Source organism: Sus scrofa, chromosome 7, assembly GCF_054392235.1.
Source record: "Sus scrofa isolate SSC_HxYL_T2T_F1_AM1 chromosome 7, Sscrofa_HxYL_maternal_Yorkshire_Landrace_v2.0, whole genome shotgun sequence".
Taxonomy (NCBI): Eukaryota; Metazoa; Chordata; class Mammalia; order Artiodactyla; family Suidae; genus Sus; species Sus scrofa.
This window is the reverse complement of record NC_139389.1, coordinates 111,879,010-111,903,861: the sequence shown is the minus strand read 5'-3', so window position 1 is coordinate 111,903,861 and position 24,852 is coordinate 111,879,010. Positions and strand designations below refer to the sequence as shown.

At 45.2% G+C, this 24,852-nt stretch overlaps 1 protein-coding gene across 1 annotated transcript in view; it reads right to left on the bottom strand.

Annotated features, from left to right (window-relative positions):
• The window catches only part of ADCK1 (aarF domain containing kinase 1), a 133,007-nt gene that overhangs the window by 93,412 nt on the left and 14,743 nt on the right, over positions 1–24,852 (bottom strand). Inside the window, exon 3 of the mRNA XM_021099558.2 lies at positions 24,281–24,364. Coding sequence (XP_020955217.1) covers positions 24,281–24,364 — 84 coding nt within the window. The remainder of the gene's footprint in view (positions 1–24,280; positions 24,365–24,852) is intronic.

Genomic DNA, 24,852 nt, shown 5'->3' with positions numbered 1-24,852 from the left:
TTTATTTATTCATCTGCTGGTGCATATTTGGATTGTTTCCAGCTTGGGAGTACAAGTGAAGCTGTTATAAACATTCATGTACAAGTCTTTGTGCAGACATATGCTTTCGTTTCTTATGAATAAATACTTCAGATTATAATGGCCAAATTGTATGGTAGGATATGTTTAACTTCTTAAGAAATTAAACTGTTTTTTCCTAAACTAGTTGTACTATTTTACATTCCTGCCACTCATGTCTGAGAGTTCCTCCACAACCCTCAATGCTTGGTATAATAAGTTTGCCATTTTAATCATTCTAACAGATGTGTAACAGTATTTCATTAAGGTATAAATTTGTGTTTCCCTAAGTCTAATAATGTTGAAAATCTTTTAATGTGCTTACTTGTCATCTCTATATCTTCTTTGGTGAAATGTCAATCTTTTGTCCTTTTTTTTTTTTTTTGGTCTTTTTAGGGTCACGCCCACAGCATATGGAGGTTCCAGGCCAGGGGTCAAATCAGAGCTGTAGCCACTGGCCACAGCCACACCAGATCAGAGCCATGTCTGTGACCTATACCACAGCTCACTGCAATGCTGGATCCTTAACCCACTGAGTGAGGCCAGGGATCAAACCTGCGTCCTCATGGATACTAGTCAGATTCCTTTCCACTGAGCCAAGATGGGAACTCCCCTTTCATCCCTTTTTAATGGAGTGTTTGTTTTCTTGTTACTAAGTTATAGGAATTCTTCATATATTCCACATATAGTTACTTTATCAGAGCTATGATTTGCAAATATTTTCTCCCAGTTTGTGGCCTGTCTTCCCTTTCTCTTAACAACACTAAAATGTGGGGAAGGTATTTTAATAAAATAAAATCTACCACTTTTTCCTTTATGGATCATGTATTTGATGTTGTAGCTAAGATATCGTTGCCTAATCCAAATTACAACTATTTTCTCCTATGTCTTCTTCTAGAAGTGTTCAGGTTTCAGGTTTTACATTTGGGTGTGTGATCTATTTGGAGTCCATTTTTATATATGGTGTGAGGTATGGATCAAAGTTCAATTTTTCATATGAAGATCTAATTGTTTCAGCATTGTTTGTGGAAAAGACAAACCTTTCTACATTGAATTGCCTTTGCGCCATTGTGAAAAATTCATCATTCATATTACGCGTGGATCTATTTCTGACTCTCTAATGTGTTTCATGATCAGTTTGTCTGTTTTTACACCAATACCACACTATCTTGATTACCAGAGTTGTAAAGTAAGTCAGATAGTATTACTCTTCAACTTTGTTCTTTTTTCAGTGCTATTTTCTAGAATTGACTCTAAAACCCTCTGCATTCTTATATAAATTTTAGAATTGGTGTGTCACTTCCTACAAAAGAGCCTCCTGGAATTCTGATTGGCATTGCTATGAATCTATAAAATTATTTGGGGAAAATAGACATCTTAGCAATATTGTCTTTCAACCCATGAACATGATATAGCTCTCCATTTATTTGGCCATCCTTAATTTCTCTCAGCAATGTTTTAACTCATATATAATCACTTTAGAAATTCCTCCAAAGTAAAGAATCCAGGATGTAGGAAAAAACCCTATGTACACTGATGTTCAGCACAGTGCAAATTATAATAGAAAAACATATATTGTAGATGCATCTTAAAAAGTAGAAAAAGCATTAAGTAAATTATGGAATAGTCGCACAGTGCAGTATTAAATAGCCATTTTAAGTGAAGATTAAATAACATGGAAAATGCTAAGAATAACATGTTAAATGAGAAAACCAGTTCATTATATTGATAGAACACTATGGAAATAACAGGAAAGGGTTAGAAGAGAGCATACCAAAATCATAATGAGTTTGAATTGGTAAAATTATAATTTTTTCTTGAATCTCTAAATTTTTTATAACCATTTTAAAATTGAGTTTTTCTTTCCTTTTTTTTTTTTTTCTTTGTCTTTTTGTCTTTATTTTATTTAGGGCCACACCACAGCATATGGAGGTTCCCAGGGTAGGGGTCCAATCGGAGCTACAGCTGCCAGCCTATGCCAGAACCACAGCAATGCCAGATCCGAGCCACGTCTGCGACCTACACCACAGCTCACAGCAATACCAGATCCTTAACCCACTGAGTGAGGCCAGGGATCAAACCCACATCCTCATGGAAAATATGTCAGGTTCTTGACATAATGAGCCATGATGAGAACTCCCTAAAATTCACCATTTTAAAGTATAAATTTCAGTAGTTTTTAATTATATTCAGCAAGTTGTACAACTATCAGCACTAATTCCAGAACATAGAAACTGCTTTATTTTTTAAAATCACTTACAAGGAGTTCCCGTCGTGGCTCAGTGGTTAACAAATCTGACTAGCAACCATGAGGACACAGGTTCGATCCCTGGCCTCGCTCAGTGGGTTAAGGATCGGGCATTGCCGTGAGCTGTGGTGTAGATCACAGACACAGCTCAGATCCCACGCTGCTGTGGCTGTGGTGTAGGCCAGTAGCTACAGCTCCGATTAGACCCCTAGCCTGGGAACCTCCATATGCCATGGGTGTGGCCCTAAAAAGACAAAAAAATAAAATAAAATATAAAATCAATTATGATATTTTAGTCACATTGTATATAAACATCTTTGAAATAAAAAGATTCCTGTCTTCAATTTATCAGTACTCATTAATAATTGATAAAGATTAAGAATGCCCAGTATGTATGAATTTCTTATCATCTTATGTTTTCCTAACACTCAAGCTCAGTTAATAATTTCATATTAAAATGAGGATCAGGAGTTCCCGTCATGGTTCAGTGGTTAATGAATCCGACTAGGAACCATGAGGTTGAGGGTTCGGTCTCTGCCCTTGCTCAGTGGGTTAACGATCCGCCGTTGCCGTGAGCTGTGGTGTAGGTTGCAGATGCGGCTCGGATCCCGCATTGCTATGGCTCTGGCGTAGGCCGGTGGCTACAGCTCCGATTCGACCCCTATCCTGGGAACCTCCATATGCCGCAGGAGCGGCCCAAGAAATGGCAAAAAAGAAAAAAAAAAAAAAAAAAAATGAGGATCAAACTTAAGATGCCAAATTGAGTTGTCAGCACAATGCAAGTACAAATAGGTCCCTGATTTATAATTTTCACATGCTCTTCTCCATAATCATTAACTTCTATTTGAATTGTTGATTTGCTATACCAGCATGTCATATAAGCTTCTAGGAAATAGAATCCTGTTCATCACACGCTCTGTAATAACGGTCCTCAGCAGTAAGGATGCAATCCCTCACAGTGCCTTAAACCTTTCACACGCATCATCTCACCTGATGATCAGAGGTGAGCTTTGGGCATTACCATTCTCCCCATTGCACAGATGCAGGAATCGAGGCTTTAAAAAGGCAGAGGCCTTGTCAGAGTTCCTCAGCCAGTAAATACTAAACCTAGGGTTTGAGTCATTGTCTTCTGACTCCAAAACCCATCTCTTTCTATTAGACTCTGCTGTCCCTCTGAACACAGCTAAACAAACCTCCTGCATGAATTAGAAGGTGGCCAGTTGCCCGCCCCATGTGCTCACAATCGCTGGCTCCTGCCCCTTGATGAGCCCCAGCTATTTCCACAACTAGGCCACTGGCTGCCACAGTACCTCAGCGTGTCTGGGCTCCCAGGAGCTGTCCCTCTAAGCCGGCTAACACCAAGCTTAAGAACGGATTCAAGAACACACAATAGCCTGGAAAGCACCAGTGACACAAACAAACTCTGACTGGGGAGCCACTGGAAGAAGGAAGCGAGGGAGACCCGGGAGCCCTAAGGTGAGGCCTGGGAGCCCTAAGGCATCTCACCGAAGACACTGGACAAGATTAGAGGACAAGATTAAGTAACAACTGGTCTCTCGCCCATGCTGCAGCTCTGGGGCCATGGTCACCTGCTCTGCTCTAGGTCCAAACCACAAAAAGCAGGGGAACCACCCCTTCACAGCTAGGTAGCAATCAAACTAGGCTGTGACCCAAGGCAAGAGAGGCCCAGGGCAACAGAGCTCCCAAACATTAGGGACAATGGCATGACATCCTCCAGTGGTCCTTCCCACAGCCTCCTCTCCCCGCTTTCTCTCCAGAGAACAGACAGGCAGATCCCAAGAAGGCCTCTGTTGGAGAATCCAAGGCAGAGGCTTTTCCCCAACAACCAGTGGCTGGAATCACAGATGAATTCACTCACAAGAAGCCACAGGCCCATCACGGCACCCGAAGAGCCCTTTCCACCACTGCCACTCCCCTCGCCTACACACTCCAAGAGGAACCACCAGGCATGCCTGCCTTGAGAAAATGGGCATGCTACCAAGAGGCAAAGTGGAAGAATGCAGGGGGCAGTCCTGCATGAGCCAGCTCAAAATGCCATCGCCCCAGGCCAGACATCCGGGAATGGCTCTCAAAGCCTCTCTGGGTCCCCTCAAGGTCACCCAAAGGGACCACGGACTCCTCCTGGCTCTCAAAGCCTCTCTGGGTCCCGTCAAGGTCACCCATAGGGACCATGGACAAGGCCCTACATGGCTGGACTTGTCCATGGACAAGGCCCTACATGGCTGGACTTGTCCATGGACAAGGCCCTACATGGCCGGACATGAAGAGAACCCCAGTAGTTTCTGGTCTAGGATCTGCCCAGGCCCTGCTTTCTAACCCCACAGGAGAGGTTGGTGTGAGGGGAGGGGGCTGGCACCAGCTGGGCATTGATGTCCAGTTTGCAAACTTGGCTTGGGGTCAGTGGGACACATACTCGCTCAGGGGAGCAGGGATGGACTGGGGGAGATGCTATAGCAATGTTCAGTCAGGGAGAGACCAGGCAAAACAGCCTCTAAGGCCCCATTTGGCAGCTGGTCCTTGGGGACCCCCACCATGCCTCAAACCAAACGAACTTCTATAGAGTGTGAAGCAGACACCCCAAACCATGGGCATTTACAGACCTAGCACCATCTCACACTTGGAATGTTTTGTTTTTGTTTTTGTCTTTTAGGGCCACACCCATGGCATATGGAGGGTCCCAGGCTAGGGGTCAAATCAGAGCTACAGCCACTGGCCACAGCCACAGCCACACCAGATCCGAGCTGCATCTGCAACCTATACCACAGCTCACAGCAATGCCAGATCCCAAACCCACTGAAAAAGGCCAGGGATCGAACCTGCGTCCTCATGGATACTAGTCAGATTCCTTTCCACTGAGCCACAACAGGAACTCCTCACACTTGGTTTTTAGTTCTGTGGAACTTCTCATCACCAAATTACAAATTCCAGGAGCACATCAAACACAGAAAATCCTAGACCATTGAATAGGGAAGGAAAAGAAGCAAGTAGGAATCTGAGGGGTAACTCTGCAGGATACTGCAGAGGGGGTGCTGTGGGGAGGTTTTATGTCCGTATCCAGCAATAATTTAGAAGAACAATGCAATGATAATGTAACACTTTAATAAATTACTAACATTCACTAAGTACTCAGAATGTTTAGGCCCTAATCCAAACATTTATACATGCATTATCTCATTTAATTCCATAGCCATCCTATAAGGTAGGCAAAATTATTATCCCGTTTTACAGATGAAGAAGCAATGGCTCAGAAAGGTTAAATAACTTGGCCCAGAGCACACAGCTAAGATCTGAACCCAAGCAGTCTGAGCCCAAGACTGCATGCTCTTTAACCACAGTGAAATCTGTCTTAGAACATCTGGAGACTTCAAAAGAACAGATTTTAGAGTTCCCATCATGGTGCAGTGGTTAACGAATCCGACTAGGAACCATGAGGTTGCGCGTTCCATCCCTGGCCTTGCTCAGTGGGTTAAGGATACGGTGTTGCCGTGGGCTGTGGTGTAGGTCACAGACGCGGCTCGGATCCCACGTTGCTGTGGCTCTGGTGTAGGCCGGTGGCTACAGCTCTGATTCAACCTCTAGTCTGGGAACCTCCATATGCCGCGAGAGCGGCCCTAGAAAAGACAAAAAAGAAAAAGAAAAGAAAAGATTTTGACCAAGATTCAAGGGACCTGGATTCTGGACCAATACTGCCCCTAATTTATTGTCCCTACTTATATAATCCTGAACAAATCATCCCAGCTTTCAGGATCTCAGTTGGCCCCTGTACAAGGAGAGGTTGCATAGAATCAGGAATACAAGTGCAGCAAACATGCCTCCCTTCTATTACCACATCCATGGCACCCATCAGACATCACTAGTCAACCATGACATGCACTCACTGAGTCCAGGTGAAGACTCATTCATTCTCTATCCTGCACTCAGCCACTATTGTATCAACTGGAATTGACAAATGAAATGCACTGCTTTCCCAGAATTAGATTGTTTCTAAGGTGTCTTCACACTCTAAAAATCTACAACTGTGTTACTGAGGTTCTAAAGACAAAACTTTAATTCTGGCCCCATTCCAACTAGGTTTTGTCCTTACACTTTGAGCTTGCTTCTGCAAAATGGACATTATGTTACAGGTGGTCAGCCCCACTTTCTCCCCAACCCACAATGGATGACACTCACAGCCAACGCTTAATCTGAGTTACATAAACTGGATCTGCTGGCCCTCTCTCTCCTCTATCTCTCTAAGGGAGTGCAATAAAAGGGAGAGCTAAAGCCAAAGCCACTGCATAACAGGATGAAGGGGTACAGTTTCCTTTGTACTAAGCACTGTGTTTCCAGAAAGTTCCACTTAAAATACAAATACACCCTAGAGTTGGTAACACAGGAAATTATTATCAGTCATTGACACTTTGGCAGGACTTTCTGTCTGTTTTTCCAGCTTCAGCAACTAATTGAGAGCAGCGTTCTACGGAATAGGATAGATTCCAAATATAGGTTCTGTTTCAGAGAAGGCCATCCTAAAAAGAAAGTTGTGGGAGGGAGTATTTGGGGAGGGCAGCCACTAGTGACTGAGAAAGCTTAAATGAATAAAACATGCTACACAGCTGCCAGGGATACTTGCATTTTAATAGGGAACAGTTTGAGCCAAAGGAATTAATCTCTAATGGTGGAATTACAAGCATCAGCAATGATTTAGGGAGGTATTAAGCAAAGGAAGTTGTTCCAGCATCCCTGAAATCCCAACAAATGAGCTGATGTGAGTATGCAAGCCCTCAGCAAATAGCAAATATGCTGCAAATTTAAGGGATTAATAATATTATTACTGACAACTTGTGACTCTGCCTGCCAGTGAGCAAGCCTGCCACTACAGAGACAAACCCAGATGCCCACGGGAGCCCAGGACACGCACTCTTTGGTCTGGAAAGCATCCATTTGGGAAAGTAGTTGCCAGAAAAACTAAAGAGAACCCTTCCCTCCATCTGCCCCTTAATCACACACACTGAGAAGATGCATAATTAATTTGTTCTCAACAGTTGCTCTGTGGCTGGAAGAGTGAGGGCAGTTCTGGAATGGCAATTACAGGCGGAAAAAAAATGTTCGGCCCAAGCAGAATAACATATCCAGCCAGACTGCTTCCCTCCCCTTCCCCATCAACCCTGTTCAGGCCACAGGCCTGGGTGAGGGACAGGAGTAGGAAGGAACAAAAAACAAAATCTTGAAAGATACAAGGAAAGAATACTCATGCTAACCTCAGAAAGATGAAACAGATGCAAAGCTCAGGTACAACGTGAAGATCACGAGGCAGGATATTTGAGGGACAACTGAGCACACAACGAAATTCAATGAAATTCAAGAATTCTCCTTAATTTCATTCGTTGTGATAATGACATGAATACTTATAAAATGTCAGTTGTTAAGAGTTGCACATTGAAATTACAGGCAAAATGCCATGGTTTCTGTAATTTAAAATACTTCAGCAAAATAAATAAATAAATAAATGAAAAAATTATGGCAACATATTTTAGATCTAGGTGCCAGGTATAGGGGTTCACCATGATTCTATTTTTTAAATTGGATTGGAAATTTTTCAGATAGAGATTTTTGGGTTTTTGGGGGGTTTTTTTGGGGTTTTTTTTTGTCTTTTCTAGGGCCGCTCCCGCAGCATATGGAGGTTCCCAGGCTAGGGGTCTAATCAGAGCTATAGCCACCAGCCTATGCCAGAGCCACAGCAATGCCAGATCCAAGCCACATCTGCGACCTACACCACAGCTCACAGCAGTGCCAGATCCTTAACCCACTGAGCGAGGTCAGGGATCGAACCCGCAACCTCATGGTTCCTAGTTGGATTCATTAACCACTGAGCCACGACGGGAACTCCGGGTTTTTTTTTTTTTTTTAAGATTTAAGGCAGACCCCTGGCTGCTGTTCCTAACCCTCCACTGTGGCCTATTAATGCCCTGCATTCTCAACCCAAGCCAGCCTCTCCCATCTCATTTTGTACCACAAGCCCTGTCATCCACTGTAGTCCATCATGCCAGCCTGATTTCAGGTCCTTGAACAAGCCAGGCTTGTTCCCATCTCAGGACTTTTAGGCTTGTAGCCTACTCTTCCAGAACCAGCTTCATGGCACGTAAGCAGGGCAATCTCACTGCACCCCGCACTCAGAAAGACTCCACACTCGAGGTTTAATGTAGGAGTCAGAACAATGCCCCCCCAACAAAGATGTTCGTGACCTAATCCCTGGATCCGATGAATCTGTTACCTTACATGGGAAAGGAGAATTAAGGTTGCAAAAGAAACTGAGGTTGCTGATCAGCTGACCTTGAGATAGATTATCTCAGATTATCCAGGTGGTCCAGTATAATCACAATGGTTCTTTCAAGTGGAAGAGGGTGGGGCATGAGAAGAGAACCAAGAGGAGGCAGCATAAGGACTTCGCCAGACATTGCTGGTTTTGAAGATGGAGAAAGTGTGCCCTGAGCCAAGGAAGCTGGAAAAGATAAGGAAATGAATTTTCCCCTAGAGCCTCCAGAAGGAACATGGCCCTGCTGACATATTCATTTTAGTCCAGTGAACCATTTCAGACTTCTGACCTCCATACTGTAAAAGAATAAATTTGTATTGTTACAAGCCACTATGTTTATAGTAGTTTGTTACGGCAGCAATACAAAACTAATACAGAGTAGCTGTCTTGAAAGTCTTCATTTTATCTTTGAATTTGCATCCTGCAAGTGAGGCTGGATGGGACAATGGAGCATTCAGCTCAATGGAGAATTCAACTCATGTCCAGCCCTACCTCTCTGGTAGGTTCTCGGCTGCCCACTCCCCATCCAAGCCCATCCTACCTCCATCTGGCCTCCCGACCTTGTCCCCACAGTCATGACTGCTCTCCACCCAGCATGGCAACCAGATCATGTCAGTGGGAGAGGCCCACATTCTTCCAATGCCCATCCTCCCCACTGGGGGCCTGGGTACAGGCAGGGACAGGGCAGGGTCGTACACATCATGCAACATCCTCCCTCATCCTAGACTAGCATCATCATGACAAGTTCAGCAGGTGATTTAGCATGCCCAATCCAGAGCCTGAGCACCTTCCAGCACAGAGGCTGTGATCTCTTGGGGTATTCCCCTTCCCTGTGAGTTGGGGCGGCAGGGCCACGGGAAGGGGACATTGACTCCCCGGCCAGCCAGAGCCCTGCATCGTCATTCTGCACCAGGCCCTAAAAATTACATAGCCTGCCCTGTCTCCTCCTCTCACAAAATTCTCCCAGCTCTTCATTTGCTGGTTCTTTCATTGCTTTTCAGTTTTAACTGAAAAACTCTGTGTCGGGGAGCTTTTCCTCAGCCAGCTTCGGTCACTCTTTATCCCAGGACCACCTTTTATCTCTTTTAGGGCGCACGGCAAGAGCTGACATTATTTTGTTTACTCACCTCAACAAGTCACTAAAATTATTCACTGAGCCCGTTGCGTGCCAAGCACTAAGTGCTGAGGATAGAGCAGCAAGAAAACCGGATCGAGTCTTTGATCTCCTGGACAAGACAGTCCTCTGAATGCCATCAATAGTTAATGATCTCCTCTCCTTTCAAGAACGGGTCATTGGACACCCAGCACCTTGCACAGTACCTGGCACATAGTAGGTGCTCAAAAAATATTGCTGCACGATATATCGTATGAATGATGAGTGTCCGGGGCACTCTGTACTGTGACCGGGCACAGCATGGAGACGTCCCTCTTCATCCTACAGAGTGTGGGGCATGAAGATCCATCCCCAAAGCAAGAAATTAGAGAGAAGGAGAGGCCTGAGATAGACTGGGGGTGGGGGAGAGGGGCAATGCCCTAGGTCCTGAACCGTGTTGCCTTAAATTAGCCTCACATATGTCCTGCCATTGTCTGTCAACAGCTTATTTGTATATTTAAGTAAAGTTTTTCTGCTAATTGAACATATGTCTCACTGTTCTACAAGAAGAAGTCTATTAAAAAGTCTTGCTGTAAGAGGCAAGAGCTTTGAGGGTAGTTTTATTTAGGAACAGGAAGGGAACTGAGTGGATTTTAATTTGGTAGAAAATAGCTGCTTGGGGCCAAGACCATGAGAAGCAGGAAATCAAGAACAGGCTATTCGATTATTAGTGTTGTTAACAAGCGCCTCCATCACCCTTACAGCAGCAGAGTGCCTGCCATCAATTTTATTAGTTACATCACGGCCTTCCACCTACCCCTGCTATTCCACCATTCTCGTCTTGGAGATGTGGCCACTGAGGCAAGAAAAATGCATCTTCCCCAAGCCAGTATGAGCGTGGCCCTGGAGCCCCTGCAGCCCCACCTCCCGAGCTCATCAAGGTGGGAGAATTCCAGAGTGTGAGATGAACAGCCCGAAGGGTTTCAGGAGAAGGCAGAGGGTCGACGGGGTGGGAGAGAGGTAGAGGAAAACACTGGTCTATCAAGCTCTGTGACACAGCAAGGTAATCCATGCCTTGACTGCTGGCCTAGAGGAAGCCTGGAAGTCCATCCAGCCCAGAGAGCAAGCTGGGAAGCCAAGAGGTGAAAGCCACAGGCTCGGCAGACACATCATCTGGGATTAAAGGTTTAAAGGCTGCCGATCCTGTGGCTTTCACCTCTCGGCTTCCGTGGCACAGCGGAAATGAATCTGACTAGGAACCATAAGGTTGCAGGTTCAATCCCTGGCCTCGCTCAGTGGGTAAGAATCCGGCGTTGCCGTGAGCTGTGGTGTAGGTCACAGACATGGCTCAAGTCTTACATGGCTGTGGCTGTGGTGTAGGCCGGCAGCTGTAGCTCTGATTCAACCCCTAGCCTGGGAACCTCCATATGCTGCAGGTGCAGCCCTAAAAAGACAAACAAACAAACATACAAACAAACAAAAAACCCTGCAGAGGGTTTGATAGTGTCCACCAAAAGATATGCCTATGTGACTGCAACCTGAATTGGAAAAAAGGTTCTTCATAGGTACAATTAAGAATCTTGAAATGAGATCATCCTGGCTTGTCCCACTAGGCCCTATATCCCATGACAAGTGTCTTCAGAAGAAAAGAGAAGACGGAAGCAGAGGCTGGAGTGATGCAGCCCCAAGGAATGCCTGGAGCCTGAGAAGCCAGAAGGGGCAAGGAAGGATTCTTCCCAAGAGCCTCCAGAAGGAGCAGAGCTCTGCGGGCACCTTGTTTTCAGAGTTCTGGCCCCCAAAACTGTAAGACCATATCTGCTGTCACTGACCACCTCATGTGTGGCCATTTGTCATGGCAATCACAGGAAACGCACGCTTACCAGCTGTGGGACCTTAGACAAGTCAATCTGTCAGTGCCTTAGTTTTCCCATCTGTAAAATAGGGCTGATAACAACAGCATCTCCCTCGGGGTTGTTGTGAACTTCAAGGAGATAATACAGAGAGAGCTCTCAGAACACTGCCTGTCCTGTGGTGTCTAGTCAATGTCAACACTGGTTCTGAGTATCAGAAACCCACCTGAGAGGAGTTCCTGTTGTGGTGCAGTGGAAACAAATCTGACTAGTATCCATGGGGATGTGGGTTCGATCCCTGGCCTCGCTCAGTGGGTTGGGGATCTGGTGTTGCTGTGGCTATGGTGTAGGTCAGCAGCTGCAGCTCCGATTTAACCCCTAGCCTGGGAACTTCCATGTGCTGTGGGTGCAGCCCTAAGAAGCGAAAGAAGAAAGAAAGAAAGAAAGAAAGAAAGAAAGAAAGAAAGAAAGAAAGAAAGAAAGAAAGAGAGAGAGAGAGAGAGAGAGAGAAAGAAAGAAAGAAAGAAAGAGCAAGTGGGAGGGAGGGAGGGAGGAAGAAAGAGAAACCCACTGGGAGAACCCCTATTAACAAATGGTTTTCCAGGCCTCACCCCGGAATCACTGAAAACAAATTTTAGGCTATAGGGGCCTAAGAATCTGTCATTTTAAGGCTCCTCAGGTAACTATGATCACCTGACAGGTTACAAACCATGTGTGAACTGTCACATTCCTACCTCCACAATAGACAGTATACTTGCTGTATCTGGAAAGCTCCCCTTCCAGATACAGATTTCATAACTGTCTTGGTAACCCAGTCAGGCCTAGCCTACCTTAGCAGCAAGGATGTCCTGGTTTTGCCTACTCCAAATCCCCCATCATGTAGCTTCATCCCCTTTCCCTGCAGAAGGAGAAACATGTGTGAAAGCACCCAGTCCAGGGAAAGAAAGAAAACAGCAGGGAGGGTTTTCAGGGGAAAAAGCAATAAAAAGCCCAGTCCTGGTTAATCTGGGATGGGATTTGAGGTGGGCAAAGACAGGCTGAGGCCAGGGTTTCTCCAGCTACTGCCCCATTAGGTGCAAGCTACCCCTCAATGCAGCACCAACCCTGGGGAGTGGGCACCCTGCCCTCCTCTGGCCACCCCACAGATCCCAGCAGCAGGGACGGCTGGAGAGCAGCTCTGCAGCAGCAGGAAGCCAGCCCTGAGTGTCAAGGCAGTCTGTGAGGGCAGAGAGGGCAGGGAGGACAGGGGAGCTGCAGACACGCAAATGAGGAGCTGGCTAATAGTGATAATGGTACTCATCAGGATGGAGCAGTGCCCAGCACAGGCAACAGCCGCCCAACACAGGAAATCCAGGGGCTTATTTTGTTTCACTTCAGCTGTGGCCTTTGGAAAGGGATCCCTGCTTCTGAGCAGCAGGAAGAAATACCATCCCATCAGGTAGCTTCAAGCCTGAAGCAGCCCCAGGAGATAAACAGGGTGAACTAGGAGAAGAGACAACTGAGAAAGAGCGTGGCCAAACCCAGCAGGGGAAAGACTAAAGCAATGAGGGGAGCAAGCCAGAGTTTGGCCCAGCATCTGCTACAGATGGTGCAATCTGAGTTCTTCCAAGTGTGACCTGGGACCAGCGATGGTATGCAAAAACGTGATACAAGAGGCAATTTTGGGTGGTACCCAGAACATGTCTTATTTGCATATGCATTAGACCCCAAAAAAGAAAGCTAGCCTATCAAATCTGCAATTTCACAGATATGTTGGCTTAGAACAAAACCAAGTAAAGGAAAAAGAGTCAATAAAACGAAGAATATCATACGGATACATATTTAGGTACAAAGACGTGCATGAGAATGATAACCAATGAATTCAAGATAGAGCTTGTTTCTGTTTATGCAGGAGGAAGGCTGGAATCGGGGAAGACGTACCTAGGCGGCTTGTATGGGTACGGTATCATTTCTGAAATTGAGCAGGAAGGTGAAGGGTGATCACTAAATTATTTTTTATACCTTGTCTTAGACCTTATGTATTTCACATGTTTCTAAAAATATAAGAGATATGCAGACATGGCAAAATGGGCACTGTTATTGGCCATGGTCCATAGGTCACTGAAAAGTCTAGAGCAATCAGGAAGACAATTTGGTACTTGTGTGGTCTGCCTGGGAATACAGAGAAGCCACCACACAACAGGTCTAATCTCCAGGGGGAAGCTAGAGTCCCCACTGATGGGGGTGGACCCCACCAAGTCTTTCCCCAGTCCACACCAAGGCCCAAGAGCCTACTGCTATGGAACTCTCCCTGAATCAGCAAGGCTCGGGGTCAGGGCCACTGCAGAAAGGTGTGCAGGTCTGCGATGCAGTACTCAGAAAGGTTGGGTGTGCAGGGAACTGGAAAGGAGATGCTAGATTCAATAGCAGACTCTGATCTCCTCACTCCACAGGCCTGGTCCTTAGATGACCCAGCCAGAGCAAATTAAATGCAGCTCATGCTCCTGTAGAAATTATCACAAACTCTGCAAAAGCCAGTCACCAAAACAGCAAGGATTCAATTTCCCTCCTCCTCTGTGCAAAACACGCTCAGGCAAAAATTCCATGATGACAAATGAAAGCAGCAAAAAGGAGTCTGAGGGAGAGAGTGTATGAAAACTCACTGAAAAGCGTCCACGCCAGGCTGACAGACACCACACGTGCAAAGGAACAGTGGCCGAATTCAAAGAGGCAACTTCAGAGGAGGTCTTCCAGGCAGGTACCCACATCTCCCAGGCTGGGTCAGGAGCCCCTTACCTGCCGGCCTCCTGCTCCCCTGCAGCCCCTCAGCCCTGTTCCTCTTGGCTAGGAGTTAGGTGCTGTCATGGGCCAGAGCTAGAATGAAGACAAATGCATCTTCTGCAACTGGAGATTTCATGCCTGTTCCCCCAATTAGACTGCCAGCAACTGGAGGGCAGAGGTCGAGTCTTATTTCCCTTTACATCCTCTGAGCCTGAGCCTCACTCAGGACCTGGCACAGAGCAGGTTCAGTTAATGTTGGTTAAGAAAACAAGAGGATGGAAGAACAGTGAAGCAATGCCCTGGCTTGGCCGGGACAGTCCCCAGGTTTCAGAGAATATTCCTAAAGAGACTGACACTGCTATAGTTCCCCTTGCTGAGCAAGAAGATCTTTCAAATACTTACTGAATTATCATACCCTCTCTAAGCTGGAAGTATGGTTACCCTCAAAACCAGCAGTTGTCCAATAGCTTAAGAGTCAAAAGCCTTTCCCAAAGCAAACAGCTAGCACCTACTGATTCTTTTGGAGGGTCTATACTCCTGCCACTGGGGAATACAAATTCCAAACAGTTGTTGACTTAACAATTCTTTGCTTGATGGATTAAATAAGTAAAGGAATCCCAGGGTGAAGGCTCGATTGCCCTTCTCTCTCCTCCTCTGCGCTTCCCAAACCCACCCCAGGCGACACCACAGTTTTGGGGCTCGCATCAGGGGATGTGGACCAGGGGGAAAGCTGCAGGGCATCTTTGGTTCCACCTTCTATACAACTAGGTGTTTTCTCCCAGGTTGCAAGTGGATAAAAAGGGAGGCTCATTAGAGGTGTAAGGCTCCTGGCCTCTCTCCTTTCTCTCCCTCTCCCCCCTGTGCAAGGAAGAATCGTCCATCGAATTGCTGCGTTAGGGCAAAGAACAGGAGACTGGGCAACATCGTCATGTCCAAGACCAAGTCCAGGATTTGCCATAACCCTGAGGAGGGCCTCAAGAAATCCCCCCCTGCTTCTGGAACACCAGTTCTGTATCTGTACAGAGACTGGGGCTAGCTGATGCTGAAGATGTCTTTCCCAAGTTCAATAGAATGAGTATAAATAATCCTCCCCTCACCTTAGCTCCTTATCCTGCTCCTCTGACCAATGCCCACTGGTCAGGAGTCCATTTTCCCCCAAAATACCCTACCATATGCCATGGTTCTAAAGACTGACAGCAGATGATCCCTCCCTCTAAATGCAGATTTAGTATTGTTGAAACTCTCTTCACATACTCAAGCCCAAAGCAGGCCTGTATCCCTAAACAAGGTCAGGTGTAAACGTTAGCAGGATTGAAAGGGCACAAAAGGTTCTTAAAGCCAAGTTAGAGCTACCGCCCCTTCCGAGGATAAGTACTGCAGGTGAAACTCCCATCTCTTAAGATTCAGGAAAGCCCTGCAGGGAGCCTCATTAGAGGTGTAAGGCTCCTGGCCTCTCTCTATCCCCTCCCTCTCCCGGAGGAATTGTGAACACACTTGGGGAGTTTGGGAGAAGAAACTCAGCTCACCTCTTCTCTCCTCCTTTTTGGGACCTGCACACCTGCAGAGTCCTGGATGCTGCCCCTCCATTTCCTAAGAGGCAGGCCCCACCAGAGAGGCTTGTCCTGCCAGGTCTGTGCCTGGGTAGGTTAAGTCTATCGATTTCAGGGGTGAAGTTCAACAAGCCCACGTGCTCAAAGACCCAAGCTATGTGCTCCAGCCCAACATTTATGTGTTATAAAGCTGGTTATCTCGATATCTACCTGGCAAAGCCCTGCATCTCCTTGGCTTTCTTTGTTTGCTCTGTTCTAATGTTTGCCAAGGGGAAAACATTATTAATCATTTCCTTCTATGCTTAAATATTAAGTACTAGAGTAAACACATACTGCAGACCTGAAGAATCCCAGGAAGCATACCACAGGAGCCCAGTGACCTACTCAGAAACAAAAAATAAATTCAGCTACAAAGATTCCCACTCATGGCAGCAATCAAGTCCCCTCCCTATATTCAGACTCTGATTAAGGAAGGAAAAGGCACATGCAATCTCTCTTGCTCTCTCACTCCCCCACTACACACACACACACACATTTCTACTTATTGTCTGACACAGAGAAGCAGCTCAGGAATTCCCATTGTGACACAATGGGATTGGTGGCATCTCTGCAGCACCAGGAGGCAGGTTCAATCCCCAACCCGGCACAGTGGATTAAGGATCCGGTGTTGCCACAGCTGCAGCATTGATTGCAGCTGCGTCTCGGATCTGATCCCCGGCCCAGGAACTCTATATGTCACAGGGCAGTCAAAATAGAATTTAAAACAAGAAAAAAGAAGACCCTCGCCAAAGTGGGTATAGAGGGAACATTCCTGAATATAATCAAAGCCATTTATGATAAACCCACAGCAAATATAATCCTCAATGGGGAAAAACTGAAAGCCTTCTCACTCAAATCTGGAACAAGACAGGGATGCCCACTCTCACCACTGCTCTTCAACATCGTTTTGGAAGTCTTAGCCACAGCAATTAGACAAACAAAAGAAATCAAAGGCATCCATATAGGAAGAGAAGAGATCAAACTGTCACTGTATGCAGATGACATGATACTATACCTAGAAAACCCTAAGGACTCAACCCCAAAACTACTTGAACTGATTAATAAATTCAGCAAAGTGGCAGGATATAAGATTAACATTCAGAAGTCAGTTGCATTTCTGTATACCAGCAATGAAACATTAGAAAAGGAATACAAAAATACGACCCCTTTTAAAATTGTATCTCACAAAATCAAATACCTCGGAATACACCTGACCAAAGAGGTAAAGGACCTATATGCCGAGAACTATAAAACTTTAATCAAAGAAATCAAAGAAGATATAAAGAAATGGAAAGATATTCCATGTTCCTGGATTGGGAAAATCAATATTGTAAAAATGGCCATCCTACCCAAAGCAATCTACAGATTCAATGCAATCCCTATCAAATTACCCATGACATTTTTCACAGAACTAGAACAACAATCCAAACATTTATATGGAACAACAAAAGACCCAGAATCGGCAAAGCAATCCTGAGAAACAAAAACCAAGCAGGAGGCATAACTCTCCCAGACTTCAAGAAATACTACAAAGCCACAGTCATCAAAACAGTGTGGTACTGGTATCAAAACAGACAGACAGACCAATGGAACAGAAGAGAGAATCCGGAAATTAACCCTGACACCTATGGTCAATTAATCTTTGACAAGGGAGGCAAGAACATAAAATGGGAAAAGGAAAGTCTATTCAGCAAGCATTGCTGGGAAACCTGGACAGCTGCATGCAAAGCAATGAAACTAGAACACACCCTCACACCATGCACAAAAATAAACTCCAAATGGCTGAAAGACTTAAATATACGACAGGACACCATCAAACTCCTAGAAGAAAACATAGGCAAAACACTCTCTGACATCAACATCATGAATATTTTCTCAGGTCAGTCTCCCAAAGCAATAGAAATTAGAACAAAAATAAACCCATGGGACCTCATCAAACTGAAAAGCTTTTGCACAGCAAAGGAAACCCAAAAGAAAACAAAAAGACAACTTACAGAATGGGAGAAAATAGTTTCAAATGATGCAACTGACAAGGGCTTAATCTCTAGAATATATAAGCAACTTATACAACCCAACAGCAAAAAAACCAATCAATCAATGGAAAAATGGGCAAAAGACCTGAATAGACATTTCTCCAAAGAAGATATACAGATGGCCAACAAACACATGAAAAAATGCTCCACATCGCTGATTATAAGAGAAATGCAAATCAAAACTACCATGAGATACCACCTCACACCAGTCAGAATGGCCATCATTAATAAATCCACAAACAACAAGTGCTGGAGGGGCTGTGGAGAAAAGGGAACCCTCCTGCACTGCTGGTGGGAATGTAAACTGGTACAGCCACTATGGAGAACAGTTTGGAGATACCTTAGAAATCTATACATAGAACTTCCATATGACCCCGCAATCCCACTCTTGGGCATCTATCCGGACAAAACTCTACTTAAAAGAGACACATGCACCCGCATGTTCATTGCAGCACTATTCACAATAGCCAGGACATGGAAACAACCCAAATGTCCATCGACAGATGATTGGATTTGGAAGAGGTGGTATATATACACAATGGAATACTACTCAGCCATAAAAAAGGATGACATCATGCCATTTGCAGCAACATGGATGGAACTAGAGAATCTCATACTGAGTGAAATGAGCCAGAAAGACAAAGACAAATACCATATGATATCACTTCTAACTGGAATCTAATATCCAGCACAAATGAACATCTCCTCAGAAAAGAAAATCATGGACTTGGAGAAGAGACTTGTGGTTGCCTGATGGGAGGGGGAGGGAGTGGGAGGGATCGGGAGCTTGGGCTTATCAGACACAACCTAGAATAGATTTACAAGGAGATCCTGCTGAATAGCATTGAGAACTATGTCTAGATACTCATGTTGCAACAGAAGAAAGGGTGGGGGAAAAACTGTAATTGCAATGTATACATGTAAGGATAACCTGACCCCCTTGCTGTACAGTGGGAAAATAAAAAAAATAAAAATAAAAAAGAAAAAGAAAAAAGAAGCAGCTCAAAAAATACTCAGTAACTCAAAACGTTAAGCATGCTCATTCATTGAAGGCATAATAAAGCTTTCCTCTAGAACCTTCCATGGCCCCCTACTGTCCATGGTATAAAACTCAGCCTTTAGTCCTTCTGTAACCTAACTCTAACTCTGTTTGCCAGGGTGACCCTTCACTCACCCATACCCTAGTCTCTAGTAATATTAAACACATCTCTGTTTCTTATAGACACTCCCCCAAATTTTACCCACCCACCTCAGCCGAAATCACCTTGTCCCCAGTGCTACATGTTTCAGTCTTACCCATCTTTCCAAACCTCAATCAAACACCTCCTGAATGCATACAGTCTCACCCATCTTGAGCCACTCTCTCTGCTCTTGTATGCCTCAGGGGTCTTAATAATTTGGGGTTGAACAAGTAAGTAAACATACTGTAGATAATAAGAGGCATTTTCACTGTCAGAGAAATAAGTTACATATAAGGAAAGGGAAAGGCTATAATGAACTCTGCGATGTTAGATTGAAATTGAAGGTACCCGTGTGTACACATGGTTTATTTAATACATGGATGTGTGTGTGCATGAGTAAGCATACAGACCTAAATTTCCCAGCTCTGTCTCTAGTAAGAGCCTAGAAACAACGGCACCCCGGTAGCAGTATGCGTGGCTAACATCCACATGTCGGTTTCTAAGTACCATTCTCCGATAAAAGGAACCAGGACTCCTCAGAGAAGTGACTGGTCTCAGGGCTGGGGCAATGAAAATGCAAGATGAGCCTGGGGCATCTTGTGGTACCAGAAAGTTCAGATAATGCTCAAAAAATGATGGGCATATCGAAAGGACACAGGAGACAACCTGAAGGCGCTCTCAAAGTTGAACCAATTGGAGCAATAAAAATAAATAATGATTTCTCTGGATTCTAACCCACAGAATAAAATAAATATCCATGAGTTCATACTGATAAAAAAAAATATTTAAACAACTGAGGGAGGAGGGATAGCTTTTTCTTATAGAAGGATTCCAATTAATAAATATAAAAATAAGGAATACAGAAAAACATTAACTTGTTCATTGAAATGACAATGAGCCATCGAGGCAAACTCTGCTTCTGGATCTCCTCTCTGGCTGGATTAAATGATGCTCAGTATTTAATTAAGTAAAGCTTCTCATCTTTGTTCCTACAAACACAGCTGGAGCAAAGGCCAGCTTTACAGATAGGGAAGTAGCAGTGCTTGACGGCAGACCAGGAGCCTGAGGACCTGGCTCTAGGCCCAGTATGGCTCAAATTCTACCCAGCACCATCATTCTATCTTCTTACCCTCTGTGGGCCTTGAAATTTCTGAATTTCATTTCTTCCCATGAGTTACCGGTCCTTCTGTGATCTATCATAACCCTAATTATGCTTCAAGATCCAATATGCTTCTCCAAGAACGTATCTGGACTCATTCAGTTGCAAGGAATGGAAAACTGATCTCAAACCATTTTAAACAAAAAGAGAATTTCCTGGCACCTAACTGAAAAGCCCAGTGGCAGTCTAGCTTCAGGCTCAGCTAGATCCAGGGATTCAAATGACCCCAGATCATTTCAGTTGTGTGATCAGATCAGTGTGTGATCGATCTCTCCACACTGGCTCCATTCACAAGAAGGCTTTCCCCTCATGGTGGAAAGATGGCTGCCAGCAGCTCTAAGCCAACATCTGATACTCTCAGCCTACCCATGGGGGACACCTCCAAAAGTCCTAGAACTGATTGATGCTCAATGACCAGCACTAGCTCAGGTGCTCATCCCTAAATCGATCTCTAGGGCCAGAGGAATGGACAACACTGATAGCCAAAGTCACATGTCAACCCTTATAGCTGGGGGGGGGGGGTGAACCCATTCAAACCTCATGGCATGTATATGAGATAAGAGTGGTTCCCCAAAGGAAAGTTTAGATGCTGCTCGCTAAAACAAGAATGGCTGCTAAGCTGCAAAATTAACATATGTCCACTATAGCCAAACTCTTGGTCACAATCAGCTCAGTCCTGCCTCCTCCAGCCCATTGTCTGGACATTTGTCCCAGCAGTGACTTCTTTTTGCTGTTTGCATAGGCCAATTCACACCCACTGTCTGTCTCTGTTTATAAGCATCCTGGGCACCAAGAATCTGGATCTCCAAAGCATCTGGGTCCCAGCCCACGCCTCACTGCCTAGCAAAGTGCCACCATGCCCCTAGAAACACGCCTTCACCTCAGCCCCCAGCCCCTCCTAGCTCACAGCTGAGTCACTGCAATCCCAGCCAGCGGAGCACCAACCTTGAAAGTGCTTTTCGAAGTCACTGCCTGCAGAGCTCATCTCCCAGCTCTGGCACACTCCAGGACCTGGGGACGCTGGCTTGACAGATGAGATAATTATGTTTTACCCTTCACTCACTTCTTTATCAGTCTTGCAGCCAGAACAGATAAGTGTTCCGATGGAAGAAAACACTCCTGCGGTATTTACTTGTGCTCTTTGGGGCTGGCCAGCTCCCCCTTCCCAAGAACAACCCAGCCTACACCCCGTTATCTGGTGCCAGCCACCACACGCTGCCCTCTTGTCAACTGCCAGGCTGCATTTTCCTCACTGCATCCCCAAAGCTGTCAACTTCTTTAGGACCTGCAGCACCACCGCTTTCCAGACGTCTTACACATGAAGGGTGACTGTCTTTGTGACACCCACCCCACTGCCCACTCTGCACATTCCCCAAAGTAGAGGGCTTGCCCCTGTGCCCTGGTCCGGATCCCTCTGCAAAACAGTGCTCTGGGGGGTTCCAAGGCCCCACAGCACTGGTTAGATAGAGAAAATGGGGGTAGGGATAAACAGGAGGCGTTAAGCCTCAGACACGAGACCTTCGAGATCTTCCAATACAAACTAACATTTGATTCATTGGTTTGTTCAACAAACCTTTATTTAGGACCTACTGTGTCCTGGGTACTGTTGTAGGTGCTGCAGACATGAAAACATACAACACAGACCAAGTTTCTGTCCTCATGGAAAGGTACATCCTCAGACTTTCTAGTAGACCTCTGACTCATTTTTGATGCCTGTTTTACACTTATATTCATAACACACAGTCTCAGACACTACCCACCTAATTCTCAGTAAGTAACATAACCATCTGCAGTCCGCAGACAAGGAAAATGGCAATTCGAAAGGTTCAATGACCTTCGCAAAGCCGAGGCACAAAACCCAGGGCTTCTGACTAGAAACCTTATTCTCTTTCTGGGGCCTCTCCCAAGGCAGGGAGCTAGTGGGGTACAGCCTGGCACTAAAACAGACATTGACTCAACTGAGTCCCAGGCATCATTACTAGAGGTTGAGGATATAAAAAGACCCAATCCCTGATCTAAAGGAATTTACAGTCCAAAGAAAAAGACATATAACCAACTATCATCTATGGCAGAAATAAAGAAGATAGAGTGATTAAATTCAAGTAGGAAGCTATCTCTGGAAGGATATACCAGAAATATATAATGATTACCTCCAGGCAGGAAAATTGGGTACCTGAGAAACAGGGAAAGGAGGATCATTCTGTATGTTCAAATATTATATATTTTGAATTGTGTACCATTGAATTTATTTCCCATTAAATGACACTTTCAGGATGCAATCAGCCAAATCCTGAATGTGGGAAATTCCACAGGATAAATGACCTGGTTTCTTCAATAAGCAAATAGCTCAGAAAGGGGGAGGTAGGGAGGGAAATAGAGATTTTGAAAGATTTAGGAAATGCCAACCAATGTAATACTGAATCTTGTTTGGATCCAGATTCAAATCGACTTTAAAAATAAACTTGGGGAGTTCCCGTCATGGCATGGGGGAAATGAATCTGACTAGGAAGCATGAGGTTGCAGGTTCGATCCCTGGCCTCGCTCAGTAGGTTAAGGATCCCACGTTGTCGTGAGCTGTGGTGTAGGTCACAGATGTGGCTCAGATCTGGTGTGGCTGTGACTGTGGCTGTGGTGTAGGTCAGCAGCTACAGCTCCAATTAGACCCCTGGCCTGGGAACCTCCATATGCCACGGGTGCAGCCCTAAAACGACAAAAAGACAAAAATAAAATAAAGAGAAAATCATCTCCTGTTGCTAGGTGCTGGCCTAAAAAATAAATAAAGAAATAAATAAAAATTAAAAAATAAATTTGGGGGACAGCAAGGGAGATTTGAATATGGACTATTCGTGATTATTAAGGAATTATTGTCAATTTTGTTAGGTATGATCATGGTACTGCATTAAGTTGTTTTAAGGAACTTATAAAGAAACATCCTTAAGTATTTACAAATGAAATAATATGATGCCTGAGATTTGCTTTTAGCTATTTCAGCAAAAAGTAATCATAAATAAATGAATAAATAAAGAAGTTAATAGGAGTTCCCGTCGTGGTTCAGTGGAAAAAAATCTGACTAGTGTCCATGAGGACACAGGTTCCATCCCTGGCCTCATTCAGTGGGTTAAGGATCTGGCGTTGCTGTGGCTCTGGCATAGGCCAGCAGCTACAGCTCCAATTTGACCCTTAGCCTGGGAACCTCCATATGCCACGAGTGCAGACCTAAAAAAATAAAAGCAAAAAAAAAATTAAAAATACTAATTATTCCATTCACCAAGGATGACTGAGGAGGAAAGTATCACAGAGGAGAGGTGTTTGGGCTGAGTCCTGAGGATAACCAGCAATTTTCTAAGAGGCAAAGGGACCTCCAGATGGAGCAAGGATACACAGCTCTATCACAAACCTCTCCCTGGAAGAACCAAAGGTATCTACACTTGACCCCAAACTCAACTTACATCCCACACCAATATGCTTTTGCTTACTACCCCTGCCCCCGCAACGCTCTGGGACATGCAGACAGAGCGTCAACATCACCTACCCTGTTCCAAGTGAGAAGAGTGTGTTTTTCAGACAGTTCTACTCAGAGGCCTACAACAGGCCTCAGTGTATCCTTTAGAGGACAGGAAAGCAATTAACCCTTTCAGTTGGGTTTGCCTGACACAGCAGTCTGGAAGCCAGCTAAGTTATCTCAGGCCTAGAGACTTCATCCCTCCTGAGTCACCCCAGACACATGCGCTCCCCAGAAACATACACCTGCCCCCACAACAGCACCTTATAGATTTATAACCTCAGAACCAGGGGGTCCAGCTTGATGGCAGCCTGGCAGCCCAGTCCATGGCCATGAAAACACCTCCCCTTCTTCCCTCCAAGCCCCCAACTTCAATCTTCACATTGCCCCCTGCCCACCTCCACCCGCACACAGGAAGCTTGCTGGCTTTGCAGACACTTTAGGACTTCGGCAGGCCTGGCCTGGTCCAGAGGGATCCCGTGCATCCCTTACCTTGGAACGAAGCTGCAAGTATTCCTTTGAGCCATATGGGACCCTCCTCAGGGAGGTAAGATAGTCATAACTGATGACGGCTGTCTGTGAACCAAAGAAGAAGGCTTAGCATCAGACAGCAAATATTACTTCTCTGTCCAAGGTCTGCAGCTGCAGGCCCCTGACAGGTGGTGTGTCTAGAGAAGTAGTCCCACCTTAAGATGCCTGGCCCCCAGATCTTGGTCTGGCTGGCTTCTTCCTGTCATTCAAGGCTCTACATAAATGCCACTCCTGCAGAAACCCTCAATCTAAAGTTACTCCTACCCACCAGGAACTCTCAATTATTTATCAAAACAAACCACCATCCAAAATGACCTTGCTCATTTGTTTTCTTGTATATGGAACGTCCCCACTTCACTAGAAATAAGCTCTATAAGCACAGGGACATGTCCTTCCTGTTCAGCACTGTATCTCCTACACGTTTAGCAGTGCCAGGCGCCCAGGTAAATGCTCACTCAATGCTAGTTGGATGAATGCTGTTGGATAAACATATCCCGCCTCTCCATATCACAAAGAAACACCATGTCACATTT